This window comes from Tyto alba, unplaced genomic scaffold (genome assembly GCF_018691265.1).
Source record: "Tyto alba isolate M040663 unplaced genomic scaffold, T.alba_DEE_v4.0 Super-Scaffold_6, whole genome shotgun sequence".
In the NCBI taxonomy this organism is placed as follows: Eukaryota; Metazoa; Chordata; class Aves; order Strigiformes; family Tytonidae; genus Tyto; species Tyto alba.
The window spans coordinates 14,937,838-14,965,403 of record NW_024881327.1 but is presented as its reverse complement, the minus strand read 5'-3'; the positions used below and the strand labels follow the sequence as shown (position 1 = coordinate 14,965,403).

At 37.6% G+C, this 27,566-nt stretch overlaps 1 protein-coding gene across 5 annotated transcripts in view; it reads right to left on the bottom strand.

Annotated features, from left to right (window-relative positions):
• The window catches only part of RAP1GDS1 (Rap1 GTPase-GDP dissociation stimulator 1), a 101,870-nt gene that overhangs the window by 33,869 nt on the left and 40,435 nt on the right, over positions 1-27,566 (bottom strand). For 3 of the 5 annotated variants that reach the window (XM_042807704.1, XM_042807705.1, XM_042807706.1), the window contains exons 3-4: positions 14,460-14,582; positions 9,720-9,845 (exon numbers count right to left, since the gene is read on the bottom strand). In XM_042807704.1, coding sequence (XP_042663638.1) covers positions 9,720-9,845; positions 14,460-14,582 — 249 coding nt within the window. Of the gene's footprint in view, positions 1-9,719; positions 9,846-14,398; positions 14,583-27,566 lie in introns of those variants that run through there. The other 2 variants (XM_033005091.1, XM_033005090.1) reach the window with 2 other exon arrangements.

The window sequence follows — 27,566 nt, the reverse complement described above, 5'->3', positions numbered from 1 at the left end:
GATTCCAAGATTTTAGTTTTAAAGTGTAGTCATTTCCATACTGAATTCTATTTGAAAATAAAGAAGCCAATCAGTATGAAAAAGTCCTACTAGACATATAAAAGTCAGGTAAAGGCCCTCAAAGTTGAACGTAGCACTTCCCTCTGCTTTCTTTTTCATGTGCAATATGCTTACAGCAGATTCTTCAGTTGATTTTATAACTCTGTGCAACTCCTTAGCAATTCCATTGTAGTCAAATTACTCTGGGTTTATGAGAGCATAAGTCAGAGCCGAAGCCAGCCTACGCTTATTATTTCATACAGCAGAAAATAAATCATGGAATCCGATTATACAGTAAAACATCAGGCAGTTTATCTATAGTGGTAAATAGGCATTTATAGCACCTCATGCTATTAGCAGAATAAACCTGCATGCAGCAATTAATTTAGAAATTTTTCCTCCCTGGTCTTGAGTGGAAAGTTGTCTCTCAGCTTCAAACTCTCCAACAACAAGAGCATAAACTGAGAATGGCATGGTCACAGGCCGGTGCAGAACAGGGGTGTTCTGCTGGGTGCTGCTGAGAGGGGCTCGGCAAGAGGCTTAGCCTGGTGTTGTGTGAGAGTGGTACTGCTAGCTGAAGGAGCTCGAAGGAGCTGTGGGTCTCCGCCAAAGCAGCCATAAAAGCAGTCCCAGAAAGTGTGTAACACATGGGGATTTGCAGTAGGATTGGAAAAGCCAAAGAAGCAGAAAAACTAAACCAACTAAACAAAAAAATAAATCTGTCACAAAGCATATTTGAGGATCCTACTAGGCTCTGGGAAGAAAGAAAATAATTCAAGGAATTATGAGAATAATTCAGAGAATTATGAGAAAGTAACAAGTGGCCCTGGAATCTAGGAAAAGCTGGGATAAGTCTTGGGTTTGGGGTCAGTGCTATCCTTGCCCCAAACGGTGAAGCCTAGGGGCACTGAGAGGACCTGGCCTTGTAAAGCAACGCCAAGCAGCAGCGTTCAGGCTGCTGCTTGTTAGTGTGCAGCTTGCACGGAGGAGCTGAGCATAGAAAATGCTTGTATCTGAAAGGTTTTAGGATACAGCCTGAGAGAAACCAGCAAAGTGTTTTGTTTAAGGAAATCCTTTACTTCTTTAGCAGAAGGCAACCCACTGATGTGACCGGAGGGCAACTAGCGATGCATTACGACTGCAGAACAGCCCACACCTCAAGAGGCCAGGTGGTGCCAAGACATGGTTGATAAAGCAAACACTGTCTCAGGTAAGTGACTTGTTTTTCAGGGAAATGTGAATGCTGGTGTAGATAGGGTATTCGAGGCATCCACTCTGACTCCTCAAGCCATTCTGCTGGCTGGACAACTAATCAGACACACAGCAGTCTCAGGGTCAAGGAGGCTTAAAGTCCAACTTTGTTCATAGAGACTGACACCTCCAGTGACAGGAACACATCTTTGTTCTTGCTAATGCTAACCATCTTGCTATTATCTGTAGTTTTACCCAATTCTTTCCTCACTGTCTTAAATACTTAGGCTGCAACTGCCTCTGGTGGGCACCGTCTCTTGATTATATTGGTGTAAAAACAGCATTATAAAATCCTCTAACTAAACAGTGTCTTGTCCGAGACATTCAAGAGCTTCACTGCATTAAGGGATGTATTTCTACTAATATAGTTTTTTGTCAATAATATCCAATTTCTGCTTCTGAGAGTTGCATGGTATTCCTTAGACATGAACACAACAAACGTAACTGAATTTAGGTGATTTGCATGTTGTATGTTAACTCTGTGCTGTTATTGCACAATATGAAATGATGTATAAACCCAGATGCTTGTGTAGCTATCATGTAAACAACTAAAAGGCTTGGCCTGTGCGATATACACATGGTTCACAGTGTTGCAAAAATGTGCAGAAGTGGCTCTGAGAGTACAACCGAATTTTATTCTATGTTATTATTTAAGAAGCTATGATTATATAATTAGAGTGTATTAAAACACAAAGTTAAAACGAGGATAACAATGGCTGCAAGCTTAACAAAAAAAATTAATGAACCCTTACTTCCCAGTTATACATAAGCAATGTTTAGCAAGATGCTAACACAATCTTTCTTATGTTCTCCGTGGTAATTTCGTTGTTTTCTACCATTGCTGATTTAGTGACAGTTGATATTTCTAGTCACATAATGTCTAGATTTCTAAATAAAGTAGAATAAGCTGGACACTTTGGCCATATCTAGACACTCAACCAACAAGCTTTGTTTGCTTTGTTTTCTGAGGGGCTTGAAAGCAATAATGTGACTATGCGGTTATCTATAAATATGAACAATTTCAAATATCTTAAAAGGCAAAGTGAAAATGACATGAAAAGGGAGGTTGAATTGTAGAAGAGTGAGTTACATATCTTGTAATGGTCACTTATTGTTACTGAAATTCTAAAAGCTTTTCTTCCCGTTAAGGAATTCTTTTGTCTTCATAAATTTTAGGGGAATTCAAAATTTTTGTCTTTTTTACTTTGTCTAGCTTCAAAGTATGAAGAAATAATTAAATAATTTAATGCTTAACCAAAGCTTGAATCCTTAACTTGCTTGTAGGGTTGCAGTAAGATCTAGTGAATAAAGCAGGATTTCCTTCCAAGTCTGCTCATGACCTACTTTAAGACCCTAGAAACACCTTCCATGTCTCTTTTTTTTTTTTTTTTTCCACCTTTCATTGTTGCCTGTGGCTTCTATTTTGACTGTAAATTAAGCAGGTGTCTCTGAGCCTGTTGGAATATGAGCAATACACAAACTTTACAGACTGTGAATGAAATGCTGGAGCGGGAGAAAGCAAGGAACCAAAAAAAATCTACTTTGTTTCTTAGATTTTATTTTCTTTGCACCTGTAATGACAGAATTCTGATCTACTTATTCTGCTTATTCAAATAATCTTCTCGAAGAAAACAGGAAGAGGAAAAAAAATTTGCACTGTAGAAAATAAGAAGGACCTATCATACCTATACTCTTTAAAACAAACAGAAAATCAGGCTTCAAACCTTCATCTTAAAGAAGGGAAAAGTTGCGGATCTATGGCAATTTGGTTTAGGTGTTTTGTTTTGTTTTTTTCCCCATGTGGGCTACTCTTAGGTTTTGGCTTAAGTCATGAGAATTTTGCCACTTGTTTCAGGTGAGTTAATATTCAGAATGTAAATTTTAAAAAGAGTAATAGCTGGAGAATGAAAATTCATGTTTTTCATGGTCACCTCTCAAATGGTCTTTCTGATGCTTTAGGAAGATTTCTTCATCATTCTGATTCCATTTATGCCAGCTATAAAATAAGTAAATTAGAATAATATTGTTTAACAGCTTCCTAAGACATTAATGATTAATTGCTGATAAGTACTAAGTATTACTGTGAAAGTATGTGTTGGCATGCATACGGTATGCTTAGTTTCTAGCTGATGTAGTATTTGTGCTACAGAGGCTTGGAAAAAGTACTGCATTATCACGGACTTCTAACTTAAAAATGCTACAGTTTTCTAAGACTCTGACATGCCTCGGGGAGGACAGTTCTAAAGACAAAAAACTATTACTGTACAGTTAAAAACTAGAATATTAATTCTCTGCAAGCTGTTCTAAACAATCAGTTTTTAAGTAACAGGTTAAAGCCTCTGGTCTCAATTGCATGATAGTGCTTGGGAAACAGCTTAGTAGGTGGCATTTGCATTTGATAGGATCTAGTACAATGAAAAGTGAAAGATTGCGGTAAGATGCTGCCTGGCTGCATGAATCAGGGTGACCTTCATAAAAATGATTAGCCAGCAGTGTGCCATTTATCAACACCAGTTGTGTTCTAGGATTCTGCTGTTTTTTCCATATGGTACTGAAAAAGGTTATGACATTTTTTGAAGAAAACTGAATTTGACTTCTTTCCAGTATGTTTAATTCTTAAGCATCTGGTCTTCTGCTTAAGATCCTGAAATTAACCTCATCTCCTGAGAGGAGATGTATGTAACTATACAGTTGAGTAGTTTCTTATTTTTGTACTTAGCCTATCTTAGCAGATCTCTGCAAGAGGTCTGTACATGCTCATAGGATGGGCAGCTGAGTATACAGCATTTATGGCTTGTGTCAGATTTTTTTTTAAAAAGAAGTGGTATTATGTTCACAGTCTGGTATTAAGGCTGGGATCGAGAGAGATCTGGGTCTACATGAAAGGCCACATTGCTGAAATTCAGCAAGGAGTCTTAAGGAAGACTGGATAGATAACAAGGAAATGTACAGCTTGGGAAATGAGAAAAGGATCCAGGAAGTTTCCTGCAGAAAAACATAGATAAGCAGCTGTTAGAGGACAGCCTTTATAGAATGGGTTGGTGTTTTTAGTTTATTTCCAAATCTACAGCTGTTTGTACCATGAAGTATGGTCGGTAAGAGAACATGTACCCAGGTTGGCAGTTTCATGAGGAAACAAGGTTGTGGATGGGTGCAGAAAGCAACAGATTTGAGATTCCCCAAGGAGGTCTCTAAGCACTACTGTTAATATGAATATTATAGAAGGGCAGAATGGGAAATTTTTCACTTCCCTTTGATAGCTTTCAGAATATATGGATGCTCCAAATAGCAAGAAGGAATTATTTTCTAATGGGTAAGAGTCTCATCTCAACTTAAGTCAATAAGAATGATTCCCCTTAGTCTGTATGGCTACTGAAACAGGCTCTAACTATCCTAGCCTTTCACTTCTTCTTGTAATTATCACTTTTATAGTATAATGGTAGCTTTTATAGTGTGTTCAGTACTATGTAAAAACACAGGAAAATAGATTGTCAATCAGTTCAAAACTGAACTGTGTAACAAAATGCAGGTGGAAAGACCACCAAGATTAAGACAGTATGTGCATCACAAACTTAATGACAAAAAAATACTGTGAGGCTATTACCTGATAAGAAAATACTACTATTTCAATATAGCATCATCTCCCATTAAAATTCTTGACTAAAATTTATCTGGTTGGCCACATCTTTCATCTGTACAAACTGCACTGATGTGAGTGGTGTCTGAGCAGGACAGATACCTGGCTACAGACAGGTTTTGTCTTTCTCCTGCATTCCCATCTGGGTCATGCAGGAAGGCAGGCCTAACCTGAAAACTGGTCTCAGTCTCTCTGTCCCCCAAGCCGTCAGTCTGCCACATGATTCAAGTCACCAGAGTCTTCCCAGTCTATTGGGAAAGAAGCCAGCAGAGAGAGCTGAGGCTTGTGCTAGCCATCAGGTTGTTCATGAAGTGATTACAAGCTGCAATTTGGATAATGCTGTTCTTTAACTTAATATCCCAACTGCTAGAGTTGATGGTAGCAAATAATTTTTAGGCTTTATCTACAGCAGAATTAACCATTCTGCTCTGGCTTAAGACATTGCTTTTTGTAGCAAGAACCGTTATGTTAAACATAACCTTTCCTGAACAATGGAGATGAGATCTCCATGTTGCACGTGGAACCAAGGTGCAGGAGGAACTTGGAAGAGTTTTGGAGGTATGCCCTATTAGTCTGTAACATCTGTACATCTGTAACAGCCCGAAATGAACAAACTTACTAAAGAAACAGCACTGGGGAGAATGGCAGGAGGGGCTGAAAAGAAAGACAGTAGAAAAGTAGCTAGAGTTTGAGCCATGGATAAAGAGTGGTGAAGCAACTAGAGGATATGTCTTATGCTCTGACTGGACAATGACTAAGAATTTAGCTTTGATTATGTCCTGGTTTCAGCTGGAATAGAGTTAATTTTCTTCCTAGTAGCTGGTACAGTGCTGTGTTTTGGATTTAGTGTGAGAATTATGTTGATAACCCACTGATGTTTTACTTGGTGCTAAGTAGCACTTACCCTAAGTTAAGGATTTTTCAGTTTCCCATGCTCTGCCAGCGAGCTGGTGCACAAGGAGCTGGGAGGGAGCATGGCCAGGACAGCTGGCCTGAACTGGCCTAAGGGGTATTCTGTAGCATAGAATGTCACGCTCAATATATGAACTGGGGGGTGTTGGCTGGGAGGGGCAGGTCGCTGCTTGAGCATCAGTCAGCAGGTGGTGAGCAATTGCATTGCGCATCACTTGTCTTTTCTTGGGTTTTATTTCTCTCTACTTTTGTTATATTCCTTTTCATTACTATTATTATTGTTGTTGTTGTATTTTTTATTTTTGCTATTATTATACTATAGTTACTAAACTGTTCTTATCTCAACCTACGAGTTTTACTTTTTTTTTTGATTCTCTTCCCCATCCCACTGGGAGGGGGGAGGAGTAAGGGAGCAGCTATGTGATGTTTAGTTGCTGGCTAGAGCTAAACCACAACAGATTATAGGCAAAACCCATAACTGGTGGTTAAAAGGAATGAGTGGGCTAGGAGCTTTGCATCTAGTAATATAGTTCAGACAAATTCTGTCCCTGAGTGAGGCTGAGGAGTCCGGTGTCTGGGGATACAGAAGTACAGGCAGCTGTACTTGGTACAGGCTGTAGATACAGTGGGACAGAAAGCGGGAAGGAGAAGAAAGAGAGATCGTGTCTCCGTTTCTTTGCTCTGCACTTTCTGTTTTGATGAAAATCTGGGGGCCGAGGTGTATGTAGCATTTACTAGACAGAGCATGGAGAACAATTACAGGCTGTACAGGAACATGCAGTAATGGATCTGTTCTTAAACTGTAGGATAGCACTGAACAGTCTGCATACTGTGGTTAGTTAAATTCATTGCTTCTGGCTTAAAATCTTTTTGGCTGCCTCAACTGTTTCTTTCATCTCTGCATAGAAGAGGAAGGCTGGGAGACTAGAAGCTTCATCAGTACTAACTTCCTTCTACTCTGCTTTGCAATTATATTTGCCTGTATTCCTAATGTTCAGAGGCTCACATAAAGCAGATCTCTTTACAACATAAATACTTTTAAAAAGATACTGTCAAGGCTGCTTGGGATAAATTTGACCTATTTTTTTTCCTCTTTAACTGTTTAAGAAATGCATTTAATTCTCTGTATTTTCTTCCATGCTCAAACAGGTGACTGAGTATTATTTTGGGGGGCTAACGCTGATGAGCATCCAGACAGTAACACTGTGCATATCTACCTCAAACTTAGCAGAGAAGAAAATCTGTCAGTATGTCAACAGGTTTTCATTTCATGTTTTTTGCGAGTAGACGAATATGTTCAGTAATGTCTCTGGTCAGCAAGTGTGTAATTCCCCTTTTACCTCGTGGAAGGTACTAAACCTCTTCCAGCACTGGGACTTAGCCATGAATTACTTTTCTACAAAAGCTGTGTTCCAGTTGTAGCCCCTCCTGAACTTCCATGGAAATGGTCTTGCCTTCATGCAGCAATTCTGGGATCTGTGAACTCTGAGAAACCAAAGCCATTTTCATTTAATCAAGAAAAAATTTCAGGCAATCATTCTCCTTTGCAAGGCCACTTTTAAGGGGTCTTTCCCTGTAGGAAAATCCATTTGTCCCACAACTTTCATCCTGCACCATGCAGACTTCTCTCAAAAAGAGACAGCTGATTAACTCCTTTTCACAAACTGTCGCTAAACAAAGTGATGCATGTTTGCTGGGATGAAATACAGCATAATTGGGGCTTTCAATAACTAGAAATGTTGCTATAAGCCATTCATTATGGGCTTGATATCATAATTTCAGGCTAACATTGATACAGTACTTAAAAACCTACCTCATTACTGCATGTTATAATTATATGGGCAGTAGATGTGAAAAAATTATCATGTATATGGTAAAATATGGTTACTGATTAGTTCAGGTTCCTATATGAGTCCCAATTATCAGAAGGGTAACAGCTGCTTTTGTCTCAATTGAAAACAAAAAGACTATCAATACATAACATTTTTTAGTAGAGCTATTGGCCTCCACACCTTATCTTTGTTATACTTTAAAGCTCTTTGTTAGAGTAAAATAATAGTCATGAAATTATATTAAATCTTATTGTAATAAACATTTTGAAAGTATTTGTCCTAAATAAGAATTTAGGATAGGATACATATCTACATAATCATTACACATTAAGATAACATACAAAATAAAGTCAGATAGGATGGATGTGATAAATAAGCACTGTAAATAGCCTCTTCCACTCACATCGAAGATGCTAATCTTTATTTTTCTGACATTTTATTACACTTTATTCATTAATCTTATTCAAATACACAGGGAAGGTAGTGACTGTCCTCCCACAGGAGCACAGCAACACATGGCATACAGAATACATCACTGCCTACTGCAGATTATCTGTGCCAGCTTTGCTCCACAGAAGGGCAAGGCAAGGCGTGTAGTACACCTTTTCTGTACTGGATGAATCTTGCACTGTAAAAGCCAGCAGTAGTCCACAACACCTGATACTACAGAACCATTTTTGTGTGTCCTTACTGTATTTCATGAAAAAATGTGGGTTGAACAATGACATGAATAGTTATGTAGATTATACTTATAGGAAATAAACCAGTGCCACCTGGGAGTGAGCTTTTTATCACATACGACCCTGAAATAAAATAAAGTAAATAAATTGTTATAGAAAGCTCAACAGATTCTACTCGAAGTTTCCGCAGGGAAGCAGTTGTTCAGTTGATTGGTCACCTTAAAGAAAATCCTAGAGGAAAGAATTATACATTAACATCCTCATGCAGTAGTTGTCTGTAAATGGAAATGCCAGCATAGAAAATCTGATTAACTTCTCTAAGGTCAAAGGCAAGGTAATTTAAAACAATATAAAATGTAAATTTCCAAACTAGGATGAAGAAACGTAGCAAGGAGAAAGGCTACTAAAAATTCAGTTCTTTCAACATACGGTATTCAGAACAGCAAAACCTTTGGTAAACATAAGACATAGTACAAAGAAAATTTATTGCCGTATGAAATAAGGCACTAAATCTCGAGATAACAAAATGCTTTTACAATTTCATCTCACTTCCCATCTGCAGACATCTATAGGCTTCTAATTCCTTCATGTGCATAGAAAGATCTTCCTGGTGTCTCTGCCTCTGTACCACATTTATTGTGCCCTGGCTTTTTTCAAAATATTTAAAGTAAGGGATAATGAGGCTGCATTTTCAAAACACTGCGACCACTGGTTTGGTTTTGCAAATGACATATACATGCATGTAATCAGCACATGGAGTCACAGTTGCATTTCAAAACTCAGTTGATTGGTAGTGCAAAATTTATTGTGCCCACAAAATGCTAAAAAACCTCCCCAACTTCCTCCCCCACATAACCCCTGACTACCAAAAATACCAATATGTAACCTTGGAGCAATTGATTGGCCACGTAAGAATTATGAGAATCAGCAGCATGGCTCAGGCTTCACTTCAGCCACAGATGTAGCTCTGCACAGTTTTGAGACTGGTAGAATATGAACATACCCTTCTGACTCTGTCTTTTCCCTTCTGAGACATTGTTTGAGGAAAAATTAACTATTCAAGCCTCTGTGTATGTAGCACCTCCTCTTTGAAAATCTAGCTCATTATGTTTAAAAAAACAAACCTGGGGTCACAAATCTTTTCTATTCCATATCCGATTGTATCACAATCTCGAAACAGGTTATTTCATCTTCCTGTCACAAAAGCATAATGCAAGTGTGACGTTCAGTTGTCCATACAATCAGAAGAGTCGTGTGGTAAATAAAAGGCAAGAAAAGAGGAAAATGACCCCCTAGTATACAATGTACAGAATACCCTCCTCCTTCCTATGAGAGGATCTACAAGATATGGTGTATTTCAACACTCACGGCTATCGTAGCATATATTGCCCAGGGCACGTCCTGTTTGAAGCAATACTTCCTGGTCTTTGCAGTTTAGCAGCTGCACCAAAGGAGGGATCAACCCGGCATCCACACATGGGTTCCGCATAAATTCTGCAAATAATGCAAAGCCTGTTAAAGCAAGCCAGCTATTTTCAGTTTCATCCACTCTAGTCACACTGGCATTGCAACTGGGCCTGTTGGGAGAATAAGGATATGCACAGATAAACAATGTAACTTCTCATGCAAGTTTCTAGAGAATAAACCCAAATCAGGATTTGGGCTTACCTTCTTTCCATTTTTTGTTAATTTAGAAGGAATTAAGAGTATTTAATTGACTTCCGTGGAAATCAATTTAACATAGCTCAGACTGAGCATGTTTGTAGCACCATAAGTAAGTGCTGGAAAGATCAGTGAATTCACAACCTTTTTTTCCACCCCAAAAAATTCAACATAAATTAAAATTACTAAATAACACAAAAGATGACATAAAACTAGTATTCATACTCCAAAATGAATAGCTTTGTTACTCTCTATTTCCTTAATTAGAATTCCTGAAAGGCTTTTGCTTTTTTAATAAAAAAATAAATTAAAAAAAAATGAACCTAAGTAACAGGCTCTTTAATTAGAAGGTAAGGAAAGGAAAAAAGAAAGAACGAGGAATACATGAGAGGTTATGTGAGCCCAAAGGCCTATATCTTTCCACAGTCTAACCGATGCCCACCATGGGAGGAAAGCTAGAGGACACTGGGAAGCTCTCTGCCTTTCTCTCTGTCCTTCCTGCTATGTCCCCCAGTCACAGAGAACCAAAGTATTATTTCACATCTGTGCAGGGAATTATCCCGGTGTCAGAGAGATAAAGGACCTGTCTCCAGAAGGAAATACAGTTAGGCAGGCACTGTGCTGCACATTTTGCAAGAGAAGTTTACTGAAGCAACCACCTGGTACGCCAATAGTGTTACTTAATAGTTTACTACAGAGCACCCTTCAGAGATGTAGCACTGTAATACGCAAAAGGTCAATATGTTTTTTGATCTGTTGTGAATTGCAAATGATGTCTCTTCCTGATCCTAGGCTATGTTGGATCTTCCAAAATCAGTTTACCTTTGTGTTACATAGTCATTTATGAGACTGAATGAACCAGGGTGTACAATCCCTATAAAAAGAGGTGAGAAAGTTTTTCTGGTTCTGGATCAACAGAACCCCTCACACCCATTAACTCAACGATTCCATACAATGCTTGAAGTACAAAAACATCTCTGAAATGTTCCTTTTGTTACACCTATTACAGTGTTCTTTGATGTTTCTGTAGCTACAAAATCTTGTATCTTTTGTCATTAATCTTGCAGTGTTATTTTAGCTAAAGAAATAATTGTCGTGGATGTAATAAATCTTCACGTGATCAACAAGTAGATGAACTAGAATCAGCAATATCTACACACTTGCACAGGTCCAACAGAAGATAGTAGTCAGCACGATTGACCCAACTTCCCAAGATACTGTAACACTTAAAACCTGTAGTCAGATGCTTATACTGTGATAAATGCTGATGGTATCCATTGTAATGAACAGAACAAATATCAGATACATCTGTTCTTTAAAATTGGTCCTGCTATGTCCTTGTAACTTTTTATCTATTTCTGTCACCCACTTTCATCTTCATCTTAATGTTTATTTACTAAATGTACTATGTTCCTCCCTCTGTCTTCTTTGTCCCCTCTGCCTCTTCCTCACTTAATTGCCTGTAAAAATTCTCCTCTATTCCTTAGCTTCTCCCTGCAACGCTTCCTTTTACATCCACCAATTTACCATAGTCTCTACATCATTGAAGTCAGTTTTTTTTATTTATTTTTTTTTCTCCCAGTCTGTTACAGGAAACAGAGCTTGTTCTCTCCTAAGAGATTGAGAGATCTCAGTCTGTTTTGTTGTATGTTTAGGTTCTTGCTCATGTGGTGAAAAGGAGTAAGGAGTAAAAAAAACTTCCTCCACCCTCCCTCCCTTCATTTGGAGAGAGCAGAAGCTTTCAGTCTCCAATTCAGCAGCAAAATAATTAGGCAATATGCTGAGCAAGCTTGTATTTATCAAGGTCATGTAAGGGCAAGAAGTAAAAGAAATGGTGCCATATGTAGCAAAATAGATCTGTGAGAGAGCAACAAAAATGTGGTAACTGCAACTATATTTGCAGGTGATACTACACAGAAGTAATACAAGAAAGAGAAAGTAATCAAGAACAGAGTAATTTATAAGGTTTCCACTAACCTGGTGGAGACATGAAGCAGATCATTTGAAGAAAACAGTGAAGATTCACTTAAGAAGTTAGGAGGAGAACCACTGAGGACAGAGTAACGTAAACCAAAGGAGGACAAGATTTCAAAGAGAAATGTAATTGTGTTGTAGTATTACAGATTGTGAAGATGATGTTCTCATTCCTACACCTGGCAAAGAAGAGGAAACTAAAGACTTCAGAAGAGGGTTTAAAAGGTCCATAGTGGAGACAGCAACTCCACTTAGCAAGTGCATCTGATCCTTCAGTATGCTCACAGTTGAAAGGGAAATGGCTGTAGCTGGAGAGACAATGACTAAAAGGAGTTCTGTGTGTTTGGATATTTTAAATAAGAGAGTCTAACATGAGATCATGTTGGGAAAAGGAAGAGTTACGTGAGCTGGACAGATGAAACAGAGCAAGAGCACAAAGAGGTGAAAAGGAGGTGATGAAACATGACAAAACCACTGAGGTAAGTAGAAGGATTTGATGTGAGTAGATGTGTGTGTGTGTGTGTAGGACCAGATGGGGGGAATGGGAAAGGAAAACAAGAAATGGGGAAGAAAAAGATGCTCTTTTATCAGTAAAGCCCAGAGTCAGAGGCACTACTCCCATCTCTGCCAGTGCTGCATGGCATGACCATAGGGAAATCAGTTCAATTGCCTGGGTTTAATACCTACTGTCTGTAGGACGTTGATAATACAAATTTCTTGAAGTGCCTTGAAGCTTGTTGAAAAAAGGTGCAATATGAGCGTGAAACACTTGTATTTTTATGTAAGAGGAGAAAGAAAACAGCAGAATTTAAATGAGGTGTTCCCTGCTATCCTGCTTAAGCAACTATTTCAACAGTTAGAATCCAAAGAGAAACACCCATCTTATCTCAGTCTTGAAAGCACTGGGGCACATCAAGTAAATTCTGAATACATTCACTTTAACCTTGGCTGCTGGAGGTCCCAGTTACACCTGCTCTCTAAGAAAAAGACAAAATCTGTTTTGTGTAATGAACCAGGTAAAATTCCAGCTCTTCTGAAGAGTATACTCATAATAGCAATTTAAAAGCTGTCAGGGAAAAGCGTACATTAGAAACTATTCAGAGATTTAATGTATTTATTCAGATTTGAAAGATACTGGCTAAAATACTCTGTAAGAGAATCTTGCAGGAAATAATGCATAGTAATCAGTTAAGCTATTGTGAACATTGTTTTTATTCTTAACTTTCCCCCTTCTGAGGTAGAAGCTAAAAGGACTAACTGTAACAACACACAGTTTACTGCAATATCCTAAATATACTTACTATGAATTTATAAAGTATAGAAAAAGCATGTGATACAGTTGCATGAATCACTATCATTGTGAAACATTTCTAAGTTTAAATTTCTATGTTGACATTTTTACTGGCTACTTATCTAGATAACTTTAAAACTTAAAAACTAACCATGTATATCTTCTCTTCTTGTTGTTTCTGAACATCCACATACATCATTGTTTAAAAATCAGCAAACTGGGTGGAGGATGTCACACAGAAAGGTGGAAAGGGAATGTGGAAATAGTCAGCAATAACGTACCCCTTCTCTGAAGAGGCATCAACATGAGAGTTTACAGAGGGAGAGATACAGCTGCCAGTCCTGCATGCAGACAGTAGTTAAGAGGCATCTGACTTATCTCTGCCTGGCCTCTGGGGAAGGAAAGTGCAAAATGCAGTATGTGCCTCTTTGGCTGGGACTGCAGCAAGTCAAGGAGTGAGAAAAGTCAGCCACAAACCTTCTCTACCCTTGTCATAGGGTCTTCCAGTAGTGCCTGACTACAGATATGAGGCCATTTTTTTTGAGCTTAAAGTACACAGGGTATTGGGTGAGCTTTAAGATAATTCTTCTAAAGAAAATATATTTAAATAGTTTTAGATTATCTGCTATGTTATATGACTGTATGTATATAATACATACCAAAATGGACTCCTGATTCTCATTTGGGATCTTGGGCTCTTAGTCTCAACACATATAATGCTCTTTAGGTAGGAGTAACTGGTTTTGGTGCTATATCAATGCCCTCATAGTGGTAATAATGTTATCACAAATCTCAGGCCAAAGAAATAATCTACTGTCCCTTAACCACCTTTATATTTATTACTGTTGTAACTATGTGCAAAATAATGGACATTTTTTTTTTCTATATGCATATCTTAAAGGCAGTGGCATGCTATTTCTGCCCAATAAATTATACTATTGATGGTCTTAAAAACTAAATAACATGAAAGTAAGGACTAAAAAAAATCCAGTAGCCAAATGCTGTTTCAATTGTATTAAAAAGTAGAGAAACAAAATTTGACAAAACAAAAAGAGTGAAAGGGAGGGATATGAAAGGTGTCTAATCTACAAAATGAAAACATAAATGAAGTAAAACATACTGACAAGTGAGGTGAAAAACTGAAGATGTTCCAGCAGAAAAGTTCTTGTAGAAAACCTCACCATTTCTGGCTACTTCTGCTATGATGTTAGCTACTTTTGCTGTGCAGGAAGATTGTGGCGTCAACAGACTTGCAAACACCTGAAGAACTCCACTTTTCTGGATTTTTTCACTTGTCTCCGAATCTGAAAAACACATCACACAAAAATGACTTGTGCATCAGCTTGCTTTGGGGAAGAAAGAAAAGCAGAAGGGAAGTTAATTTTTCTCAAAGGTAATTATTAAAGTAATTATTTTCCCAAATAATAAGCCAACTGCTATTTCAGTGATCATATTTATTTTATATGATGAGCTCATAGAACTTAATACTTTGCCATTCCTAATCAATTGATCTTTACAAGGTGACTCAGTGTTATATAAATAAATTCAGATAGGTACTCATGTATACATAAGGAAACTACTGAATAGACTGGTAGAAAGACTAAAGGTCATGGAGTGATATGCAGCAGTCTAAAGTCCTATGTTAAATTCAAGGAACGGTACTCTGAAATGATGAATTATTGGAAATGTTTAAGGAATGATGGTGTAAGAGCTATCGAGACAGTCAGGCTGTGCAGCAATAGTAATAATGAATGGATTTTGGTTTTATATAGTATCCTTCAAAACCGAGAGCAAAGGGAGGAATATTATATACTCTAGAACTCCAAAGGAAGAACCTTAATCTAGTCCAATAGTTTTTTCAAGACAATGGGCTCTGTTTTCCCCCTAAACAAGTAAACGCATATTTTGTGCACCACAACTAGCTACTGGTCCAGAGCAGCAGTTTGCCACCACTCTTTAGCTGTGTTTCACCTGTGAATTGGTAATGACAAGTCACTGGGCTCATCTCCTCCTTTCTCCTCCTCCTCCAATTCTGCAATTGATTTTTGACTTGTGGGAGCTCCAGGACAACACCCCTCAGCCTCTGATCATGGGAGAGATCCACTTGAGCTGCCCCTGAACAGAAGCCAGCACAAGCTTGGCAGAGGTGACTCACGTGGGTTTTGTGGCTCTCAAACAGTACTGGCTGGGAGCCAGAGACATCCAGTAACATCTAAGTGACAGAAAACAGACTTAACAGAGAGAACTTCAAGTTTGGAGTGCAGTTTTGTCTCTGTATTTCAGTATTCAATTCCATCTTGGGATGTTGGTCTTTGGCTAGGACCACTCATCTACAATATGCTAGCGATGATATCTGATTACAAACAGATTAGGTATAAAATGAAGATTGATTAATTTCAATGTATCATGCATAATATAAGTGCTAATTATTATTAATCTGTTTACAATCTGGTTAAATGCAATTTTTGAAATGCACTGAGAAACCCTCCCAGAAGATGTAACGTAAAGGACGTTATGGCTTATTTGGAAGCTTTTATAAGTTCTGACACACAGCATATACTTAGTAGATATATTCTCCCATGGATATATACATATGAAAGAAAAGTCTGAATTCAGAGAAAAGTCCAGATATCTTAGCTGTCTGTTAAAGAAGAGATCCTCCTTCTCCCTTAAATTCAAAACTGAAAGTACAGAATTCAAAATTGGAAATGTAGATATCTGTGAACCTGTATAATGTTAACCATAATTAGCAGGCAGGAGACTTTAATGCATTTTCTCCTGCCACGCTGCTGAGATACACAGTATTCAGTCTCATTTTTATGATCTGTAGTTTGATGGACTCATTACTGTGCAAAACATAAATTACATAAATAGAACAAAACATATTCTGAAAGAAGTGGGAAAATAAAATTAAATGCTACTCCAGGCCAGCTGTGCATAGCAGATACACCCTGATTTAATTTATTAAGACAAGCAAGTGAGCACAGGGCTTAATAGACCTGTTGGAAATTGGGATATCAGCTAGTTGGGGTCACATAGATGGAAACAGACCATTGACTTTTTTTCTTACTCTTAAGCAGTACAAGAGCCATATCTGTATATACTCTCCCCTTCAAACCAACATCCCACCGGTTCTCAGGCTGAGTACCAGTGTCAAACTCTTGACAGCCACAAAAGAGGGAAGACAGATTAATTTGACCAGCAGCAAGCACACAGCATACCTCTCCTATCTCTGGGCAGGGACACCCCTACCTCCACTCTACCCTGAGTGATTGTTCAAGCATAGTTGTTTGAGAGGAAAAGCACATTAGTCTGGCATCAGGCAGAAGAATATCTACTAACTATGCAGTCCCTGGTGCTCTCTCAGGCATTTTTGCCAGTAAGTGCATTGGGTGTAACAAATGCCATGGGGCACTACAGTTTGTCCAGTCCAAGTCTACCTAAACCCTGTTCTTCCTTTGCAGAACATTTAGAATTTACACTTGGTGTAATATACAAATTAATCCAATGTCGAAATAGAGGTATGACAGTATGACATTAAATCCTTTCAGATATCGTATATCCTCCATATAAGGCATTGTATGGGAAAGTGCTGATAAAATTACTGTTACATCCTTATGCACATTACTCTAAATTGTCTTATTTTTCTATCTGCAGAAAAAAATTTTTTCAAGGAGTCTATATTCATCACATTAAAGTTCTAATAAAGACAGTGGGGAAAAAAAGAATGTGCTGAAATACAAATTAATTTCTTAATATATATGCAATTTAGTTATGAAAAATCAGTCTTTTTGGTGGGCTTTTGAAATGCTTACACAAGGAAGGATGTTTTAATTGGAACAAGATGTCTTATATATAAACCTTGTTAAATCTAGCATTTTTGCTCAGTATTTTTAATTTCTTTTAAAGGAGGAGGGCTTAACAGGCAAATGATGCACAGGGCTGCCCTGTGGAACCTGAGAAGTCCAAATGAAGATCTTCAGCTAGTCTTCACTTGTCTGCAGAGTCAACTGTACACTCAGTCCACATAGTAAGTGTTGAAATACATGGCTTTAGAAGAAAATACCAAGTTGGAAGTTTTGAGGAAGATTTCAGCACAGCTGTAGGTATATAAGCAGTCTGGCTGATTCTTAAAAGTGCTGAAATGAGACAATTACTTCCTGGCTACTTGCAGAACTTGAGCTGAGTCTTGCGTGTGACCATGTGCGCCTGTATGTGTGCAGTTCTAGACCCTGTTCTGCAGGATGCACTGAAGGTGTAACTTGTGGTAGTAAAGGACTGAAGTTGCAGACAGCATTGAAAAGCAAATAACTGCCCTAAATCAAGCCAAGCTTTCCTTCTCTGTTTTTTCCACTTGCAACTAGAGAGTGGCATAGTTGTTAGGGCAGGGGCTTTAGGAAGCATGGATTTAGACTGCCTGTCCATTAAGGCCCATGAACTTCTGTCTCTTTTTTGCTCAGCTTCATATAACACGAGTCCTGTAAAAAAGCATAAAAGGAAAAGGGACATAGACAGGGACAGAAATGAAAGAAAAAGTGTGTGTGCCATTATTCTTTGGAGGGGAGGATGAACGGTCATGTTTATGTAGCAGTATTTTCACTGTGATTGTACAAAACATGATTTGGTTTTCCTTCTGGAGAACCTGAGACTGGAAGATCACACACCAATGCTGTCAAAGGGCTGGTACCCATACGACTGCCTGGGCCTAGGAGAAATAGTTTGGGTTTTGATGAGAATTAGAAATTGATAATGGCTTTTTAAGCATAGGCAACGCTCAATTCTGGCCTTTATTTTTTCTCTTCGGAGGTTGGAGAAGGCCTTCCTGGCTTGCTGTCCACGTGAGCATGCACTGAAAAAGTATTATTAGTTAAGGATATATATATATATATCTGCTGTGTGCTAGTTTCATTCTGGGCTTCCTAGTACATTATTAGAGGCTAAATTATTTTGAAAGCTTATTTTAGTTGTCATCTTTTGAATTGCTATTTACATGTACTGTCAGTGTCAGTTGAAACAAGTAAAACCAAATGTTTCTCTAGGAGTAAGAAAGATCTAGGCAAAATCTCCACCACGTAATCTCCTCCCATGTTTTCTAGAATGGAGGAAAAGGAAATTATAGCCAACATTAACCACACACTAGAAAGTTGGCTTATGCTTACCTCCTTCAGCAGAACTGCATCCTCTTTCAAATCTGTCCAATTTGTCTCATAAGAAAACCTAACAGTCTATGTAGCCTGATGTTAGGGTGCCACATCTCAAAATCTTTTTGCTATATGTGATTTCCAGATTTCAAATGCTTTCTTTTAAAGCCTGATTTTCAGTCTGCATGCACCAACCCACCCATAGAGCACCCACTGCCCCCTATCTTAAAGCAAAGAAACTGTAGGGCTGGAATAATGCTGCTTTAGACACAGCCCATTTGCACACAATATAACCCAGTGATGTGCCACAGCAGCATAATTGGGGGAAAAAACCTCTCAGGTTAAACCTGCAGCTTTAAATGTCTCTTTATATCACTAGATATCAAGACAAAGGGTATGTTAGATCACATAGTGCCAAAATCTTATTAATGCTATAGCTGGGTGATTAAAATGTCAATATCCTTGCTTTACATGGTTTTTTCAGTGCCTGAAGTCAGAATAATAAAGAGTGTGGGCAGGAAATACTTTAATGCCATAGATCAGAGCTGGAGAGCTGAGCACCACGGCTATCAGACTGCTTAATTAAATAGCAGAAATCACTATAGGAAAAAAATCCAATGAGTGTCTTAAATTAAATTCTACACTCTCTCCCCTCTCAGCTCTATTTCCTGTGAAATTTCACTCTTCCCTGTGTCACTTTTTTCTCCTCCCGGAATCATTTTGTCCACCTTCAAGTGAAATAAAAGGCAGGGAGGGGGAAGGAAAAGGCAAGGCATATCTGTCAGAAGTGCTACTACTATGCTCTTGCTAACAGAAGAAAACTATAGGTTCACTGTTCCTGTTCTCTATGCACAATGAGTTTAAGTTACACTATTAGATGTAACTCAACAGTAGTGAATGCTAGCACTGCAATAATTCCCATGTTGTGGAGCTTTACATGAGAAATGAGGCACACCACAGAATTGTAAATAAGCAGCTTTGTGAGTGTCCTCTTTATTAAGCCAACCATGTTTGCAAGGTACTCTTTTGAAAAATGTATGTATTTCTAGCTGCAAAGATGTTTTATAAACCTCCTGAAACTACTGCAGAAAATTACCTTGGCTTTATAATGTTCCTCCTACATGTACTCTTGTCAGAAAGAAAGATGAACACATGAATAAATAATGATAAGCCACGTATATCATGAAAGGAACATTCCATCTGCTCTTTCAGAAGGCAGAAGGGAGGAGAATGAAGGGAACAAGGGATATTTTTCTAACTGGCACATCCTCCTAACCACCACAGTAAAAAAGGTTCACATGGCCAAGAGCAAGTATTGATGCTCTCTCCATATACGGTCTCCCTCAAGAAACACTGTCTCTCTCTCCATAGCCTCCTAATGCATTTTCCAAATCACAAAATGGAGATTTTAGTCTGACTACAAGAGCACAAAAAGGGGGTTGTAAAGAACCTCACTGAAACAAATGATGTGCTCTCATGCAACAAAGAATGCACCACTGATAAGGAGGGTTTTGCTTAACATACTTTAGCCAGAAAGACTGTTCCAATTATCAAGAGTTCTTTTTGCAGAAAAAAGCCCCTCTAATAATAATTTATATATAGAAATAAATGTATAAATATAACTGACTTTTGGCATGCTCCTCCTCACATGGGGAAACCCCCACAAATACAATCTGCTTGCTCACCTGTCCTTCAAACTAGACCCCTAGGAGGCTGGGAGGGAGGATTCTCCTTTAGCTGGGTGAATGTTTCCAATGTGATGTTTGCTCTGCTCTGTCTCTGCCAGCAGCAACAGGGCAACTTCAATTCCTATTTTTAATGAAGAAACTGAGATAGCGCACAGATGTTTGTAATTAAAATCTCAGCTCTAATGAGGAAGGAAGGACAGATGGAGAGACAGATTCACCAACCAGCTAGCTGCATGATTCCCACTGATTAAATTCTCCAAAAACTGTATCGAAAGGATAAAAGTGAATTTCAGGATGAGATCCACCCCTTGAATAGCCTGTTGCAGGTACCAGTGAAGTAATTTAATAAAAATACATGCTAGTTTTGCCTCCAGTGAAGAAATATGCACATCAGTACCTCCATGGACACGTCACAGCACAAGGCAGAATATTAAAGTTAGGCGGCTCAGAACCCCTTAGCTCCTGAACAGGATCTAATTTAGAGCACTGATGCACAGTTTGGTGGATTTATCTGAGCTGTTAGTTCCCCACTCCCACTTTCTGACTCACCCTATGCAGCAGGAAACCACTTTGGTATCACAGTTGCTAAAAGTTTGATATTAGTGCCTGAGCTGCAAAATTCATTGTCTGGCATCTTAGTACAAATGCCATCCACTAGCAGCTCCGTATTTTATACTCAGCCTATGTGGGCATTTTAATCTGCCTCCTCTCCAGTTACTGGTACTAACTGGACTTATTACAGGACCCTGGGTAAAGCCTTAAATATCCTTATGCTTTAGTTTTTCAATCTGTATAACAGAAATACTAGGCCCATAGTATAAAATCCTTTTTCCAAATTCAATTTAGTTTAAAAATCAAATCAGATTTGAAAGCTGTCCATTATATAGACTGGAAATGTTTCCTACTCCTTTTAAGCAACCTCTTAAGAGTTCTCTCAAGCAAGCTCAAGCGTCTGCTGTAAAATTCTGCTCATTGCTTATTGGGAGAGTACATCTACATAAAAAGGAATTTTTTAGCTACTGGTGTTTATAAAAGTTTTGCTGCCAAAGTAGCATAAGGAAAAAGTAATCTAAAAAAGACCATGTTTCTAAGTCATAAGGGATCAGGACAAAACTACAAATGAAATTTCAGATGTGAAATTGTGAATTACATGATCTCAAAATATAATTTTTTTAAAAAAGCATGCCTTTTCCTTTGCTTCTGTATTGCATTTCAAAAGGCAGGCCTTTTCCATTGCTTCTGTATTGCATTTCAAAAATGTAATCTAAAAAGAAATTTGTCAGTTCTATTATCTGGAACTGCTATTCACTGATGCCTTCTGTAAAGAAAAAAATACAATATTTAATCTTTATTTGGCACATTGTGTATTCAATGAATAGCACTTGGAATTTAACACTTGGATAAACATCATTTAACTATCTGGCACTAACTAAATATATCAATATTAAGAGGAATTTATATAAAATATAATCCCACTAAGCAGCAGTGATTACCATTCAGTATCATTAGGGTATGCCAGTTTACTGGGAGACAGTCCAATAAAAAGCAGTCACCTTGATTAAGTATGTTTCAATTAAATAGGTATAGTGTAATAATGTATTATATACAGCACTTATGATGAAACATTTCTTGACTATGTGTATACAGAGCCATGAAAAGGCAACAGCTTCATGAGCTAAAATGCAACATCCTTCTTCAGCAAAAAGAAAGAATACTTTTTAACACAGTATTTGAGCCAAAATTCCCTCTTACAAAATATCCATCAGGATCCCCAACTTTCAGAAAGGCATTTGATTAGAAACCCCTGTCAGGTAAATTAATGGACTGCAGTGAGCTTAATTGGCTGAGCTGGCCCAATTCAGGTTGAACCTCTGGCTCCTCTGCAAGAGATTATCTACATCAGAGGCAGACTAGACATTCTTGCTTGTATAAGTATGCTGGTCTAAAATGCGGGTTTTTGGTTTGACAGCTTCCTACCAGCAAACACTTACTGCTGATGCAGCTATACTGCCAAAAGCTACAAAAACAATAAAAGTCTGTTTCGTTACTTTCTGAGCGATGTAAGGTATGTTTTAGCCAGTAGAAACTGCATCTGTACCAAGATGGTTTCCATCCTCGCTAGTGCAAAAATCAGGGGTTTATGTACTTTCTTCATTTTCTCACCGAAACTATCTCTCTATATGAAAATGCTCCTATCAAATTTCTTTTCCTCTGTAATCCATTCTCATCATTTATGTGAGCATAAGACTTGATTTTATGCATACAAGCAAATCAAAATGACTTTTGGTCATGCCAAATAATCCCAATTACGCTAAATGTTATATTAATTTCTACTAATATAGATGTTGTAAAACATAGTTCAATGGCAAATGCATATATATCATGCTTTTTATTTTAATTTTATAGCTTTATATTCCCCATCAAGAAAAACAGGTTTATATGATGCTCAGCAAAGACAGTATACTAAGAAACAAACTGGAAATATATCTTTGAAAGAAAAACACTTTCCTTGACACCTACTGTCATATAAGAATCAAGACTGATGATGACCCAAACAAAGGAATTGCTGAAAGAGGCTGTACATATTTTGGCTCTGAACATACAAATGCCTTGCCATGAATATAGCTTTATAAATACAAATATACCCCCTGAGCTCAGTGGCACTACCAGAATGTAAGAATTTGCGTCCTTAAAGCTAAGAATATATGTAAATGTTGTCAGAATCAGGACCTTTCTCTATATTCCTTTTACTAATTTTACTCTGTGCTCTAAACATTTGTGCTGCAGTAACATACTGAGCTAAATCAATACAGATTCTCAGTGTAAGCAGCTGTTGTCGAAGGCAATGGGAATTACAAAGATATGGCATCCATCTCCACTTAGGTACTTGCATTTAACTTATTTTCTTTCAAAAATTTTATCTATAAATCTGTTCCTTCCTTCACAAATTTGTCTCCTCTAAAAATTCTTATGCACTACTTTGTTCCTTGTGACCCATCCATGTAGTCTCATTTCTTCCTTTTTCATTTGTATTCCCTCTCCACGCGTTGGTTTGAGTAGACATTAAATACATTATCCCTGTACCACTGAAGTCCAAATAAGCTGGATCAAGATTTAGCAGGTGCTAAACAGACAGAAGTTCATTTCTCCAACACACAAAGAGAATGAGTTGAACAAGGTACTATGGGTAGATGAGTGCTACTCTTAATATTTTTGTAGTTTACAAGACAAATTGGGTATGTAGTAGAATCTTTGTCAGGGGCTAAGGCCACCGTCTTCCTAAAGAATACTTTAATGTCAGCAGATAACTATAGATTACAGTAGACAGTTAACAATAATACTGTTTTGGTTTGGGGTTTTTTTTGAGGAATTTTTTCTAGCTTTCATCTGTGTATTTCTTTTTCGTGGATATACACCATAAATGTCTGGTGCTTGTTTGAATGTTTGGGCTGGGACACTTACATATCACGACTAACATGCAGGCATGCCTGCTTTGTCTGAGTATACGTCCATGGGTGGCCTCCTACTACCATCACAGGTGGATGACACATATTAGGGATCATCGGAGGGTAGACCTAAGGAGGATCAAAAATCCACCTGAAAGAGAGACTGCTGCTGAGAAGAAAGGGAGATAAAGATCGAAGAGGAATAAGAGAGCAGGGAAATGCTATTTATCATTGGACCTAATTCTACTAATTATCAGTTGGTTCAATAGACCACTGATCCAATTGGTACCACTGTCTACCCACTTGCTTGTGCTATGCTACCTTGACGTGCTTGTGCACTGGCTTATGTTGTTACAGCTTGCTTGTTTGTTATGTGTATTAAATCTGTTGGGATGCCAAGTGCCCTTTTTTTATTTATATGAAACAAGAGTAGCCAAACGTTAATCTTACATGTGAGGGTCAGAATGGGGCTTACAGATGATTACTGGTTTGTTTTAAGCTATAATGCTGTGCAGCCGTTCATAGCCATGAAAGCATTGTTCCTTGGTCAGAATCCACATGAAATGATTGTCTCCTCATTTCACTCTTATTCTGCTCAAACGGTCTCTTTAAAACAAGGAAAGGTTAGTTTGGTGATGTTTAAGGATAGGTCTGCTTGAGTAAGATGTGAAATGTGAAGCTTTTTCTCCATGCTTCAAAAAGGGAAAGGAATAAGCTTAAAACGTATAGCCAATGGGAAAAATTGAAAGTGATTTCAGGTAATGTTTATACCTTAGAATAACTCTTGGTAGGACAAAAAGTTCTACAACTTCATCTTTTCTGTGTTTGGGGTGAGAGGGTAGCACATTTTTTATTTTCATACTAATGAACAAGACGATCACAGAAACAAAAGATAAAATATCTGTTGCTTAATCCTGTGTGTGCTAAAGAGGTACAAGATTCCACTGAAATCAGATGGCACTCTCATGCTAAAAGTTAAGCAGATAGACGCTTATCTGACTCTGCAATGAATAAATAAAAATCTGTACACTGAACTGTCAAAAATGTCCAAAAATGAAATAGAAATAAGTAAGACTCTAAATTTTTTCATAAATCAATCAAAGGCATTAATAGGGACAATACTACATTTACAAATTTCAGTGAAGTTTGGGGTTTTTTTCAGTTGAGCCCTGAATTTAACAATGACAAAACATTATCTCTCAATTCTCCATGATTTTTCTGCTTTAGTAGAAGAATTGTTCCATCTTCTGTGGCCAGTGAAGATCAGAAAAAGGAACATCAAATATAGGAAGAGCATGAGTACTAACTAAATTGAACAACATATGGAAGCCACAGCTATAAAGAACAGAATAAAATGAAGAATTTCCAACTCAAGTATAACCTCTGTGTTAACATATGGTTGTTAGAACTGGAAATCCACCAAAACATTAAAGGCAGGAAACTATATGCCTTTGAAAGCAAGTGCCTACAGAAGATTCAGGGCATTGGATCAAAAGTTTCATCACCGATGAAGGAATGTGAGAAATCTGCAGTCTCTGCAGAAATCCAACATTTTCTTAAGCACTCCAGATGCTAACACATCCTCCACTGTGACGCCATCAAATAGGAACCAACGCATTTCAGAAATCCCACTGGTGACTTTCAAGAGAATCCTGAACAGAAGCTGTAGGTAGGAGGGCTGAACTCGTGATCTCAACACCATAAAGCTGAAACAGTAGCGTGATAGCAAAGGCTTGCTAGCAGTTGCCCAGGAAGTTTATAACACAACGTTATTTTCTCTGATACAACACAGTGAATATATTAAAAACAAAACAAAACATGGCTACAGTATATAGCCAAAATATGTTTTGGGGCAAACCAAAATAGCATAAAGATACTGTGTTCATTATGGGAAGAAAAATTACATGCCAAACAAGCCTTAGAGTAACGCTGAAATTTCCAGTTTCAAACATGAAGTTTTTCATACGTCATTTGATGGTTCCTTGAATTACCAGGTATCAGCATAGCTCAACAAACAGAAAATAGGGCATCTTAGTCAACCACATCTTCAAAGTAAAGTGAATTTCAAGCCTTCTTCTTTGAACCACAAGAGCTTTCCAAAATTTCTAAATCCCTTTCAAAATAGGGGCCTACCCTCTCAATTAAGCTTATTTTTATTGGTGTGATTTTGCTTAACCATTTTTACACACAAGCTTGTAAACTCATACTCTTAGCATCCCCAAAAGTATAAGTAAAAAAAATGTTTCAAATGCATGTGCTAGCCTTTGCACTTCAAATACATATCAGACATTTTTCAGAGCCAGGTGCTGAAGGCTGGGATTAGTGGGCATTTTCAGCCTCTTACACTGAGTAGATCAGAGCTAAAAATAATGTTCTCAGCAGATTTTCAGATTTCTCATATGTCTAAATCAGGTTATTTATATCTGTTATAACCTCTTGTATCTGAAGCACAGCATGTCTGGACTATCAATAACATTTTTTGTTGTTGTTACTGAAGTAATTATATCCCAGAAGGCCTGTGGTTTAAAAGAAAACTTGTATTTCCTTCTTGTTTTATTTTTCTGAGCAGGCAGCTCTTTCTTGTGGACCTGTTTGAGGATCTTAGGATAATTGCACTTTTTTGATAAGTACAATATTTATGAGATGGCTTTTAACAGGTGCAAATCTGTAAATGCTGATATAAAATGGTGGCCAATATTGTTTTCTGGTTTATTTCCCTATATAATACAATTAACCTATTTTTCCCCAAATCCAATAGTACGTACCCATGTTTTTCTTTGGGTGTGAGATAAAAATAAAGCATTTACTACTTCTTTCCAGAAATGTAAGCGTATGATCTTTCAAAATACTTTTCTCTAGTGCATAAGTGTTTTACTCATCTTTTTGACAAGTTGTTTTTTTTTTAAAAAAAAATAGATTCCAAGCTGCAAAGCATATGTTAAGCTATCATATTTTTCTCTGTTAGTTTAGCCTGTCATTGATTAAGGCTTAAATTGAAAATATCTGAGCCAATAAAATCATAAATAGATGAAGTTGTATCCATTGTCTTGCAGCTCTTTTTCTGCATATAACTAGTTCAATCCTAAGTATTATGTTCTTTGATTTATGACAGTAAAATATTGTGCTTTTAGAAAAAAACTCTTTAAACTATCAATTGTTTGTTTTGGGGGGTTTTTGTTGGTTTTTTTTTTGGGGGGGGGGTTTTGTTTGTTTTTTTTTGTTTGTTTTTTGTTTGTTTTCTTTTTTTCACAAAATAGGTTTTGGTTCCAAAATAGAAGGTAACTTGACCTTGTAACATTCAGTTGCTTTATATTTTTAAAAAAATAATAAAATTCAGTAATATACCAAGTCTAATGATGCCACTGGAACTGGTGTTTAATACTGTAATTTTTCTACAGTGTTTGCACTGAGAATTTCTGTTGGTCAGGAAAGCAAATATGTGTTCCTTGCATCTTTAGTTTAACTTTCAGTACCAGCTGTAGGTAGGGGAAAAATGGGATTTCAGAGAATGTTCCTCTGTAAGTTGTCATTAAAATACACTTGAATTCCAAAGTTGTTGAATATGACAGAAGCTTAGCAAAAATATCAGAGCAAATATACAGCTTTGATAATTATGGCTAAAACCTCAAGGAAGATGGCTGTGGGCTGCAGACAAGTATATGACATTTGCATGTTGGTTCAAAACGCAGCTTGAAGCCCAGGGGGAGGGAATTCACTCACCCTCCCACAGTGAGCACAGGGAGGTGACACAACTGAATTTCTCTGAGAAAAACACATCCAGATTCACCTACCCAAGCTCTCCTTCTCCCAATTTCTTACTGTGGATTTGTCTGCAGACTTCACTTTATTTCTTTACACACACTATTATAAAGCAGCTACAACATATGCTGTTTCTTACTCTAGCCCATTTGGTGGGGGGACGGAAGAAAATGATCCCTGTTTGTAAATAGTCTCAATTTAGAATGTAAGGAATTCTGAACATTTTAAACACAAAATTAAATTTCATTTTGCAA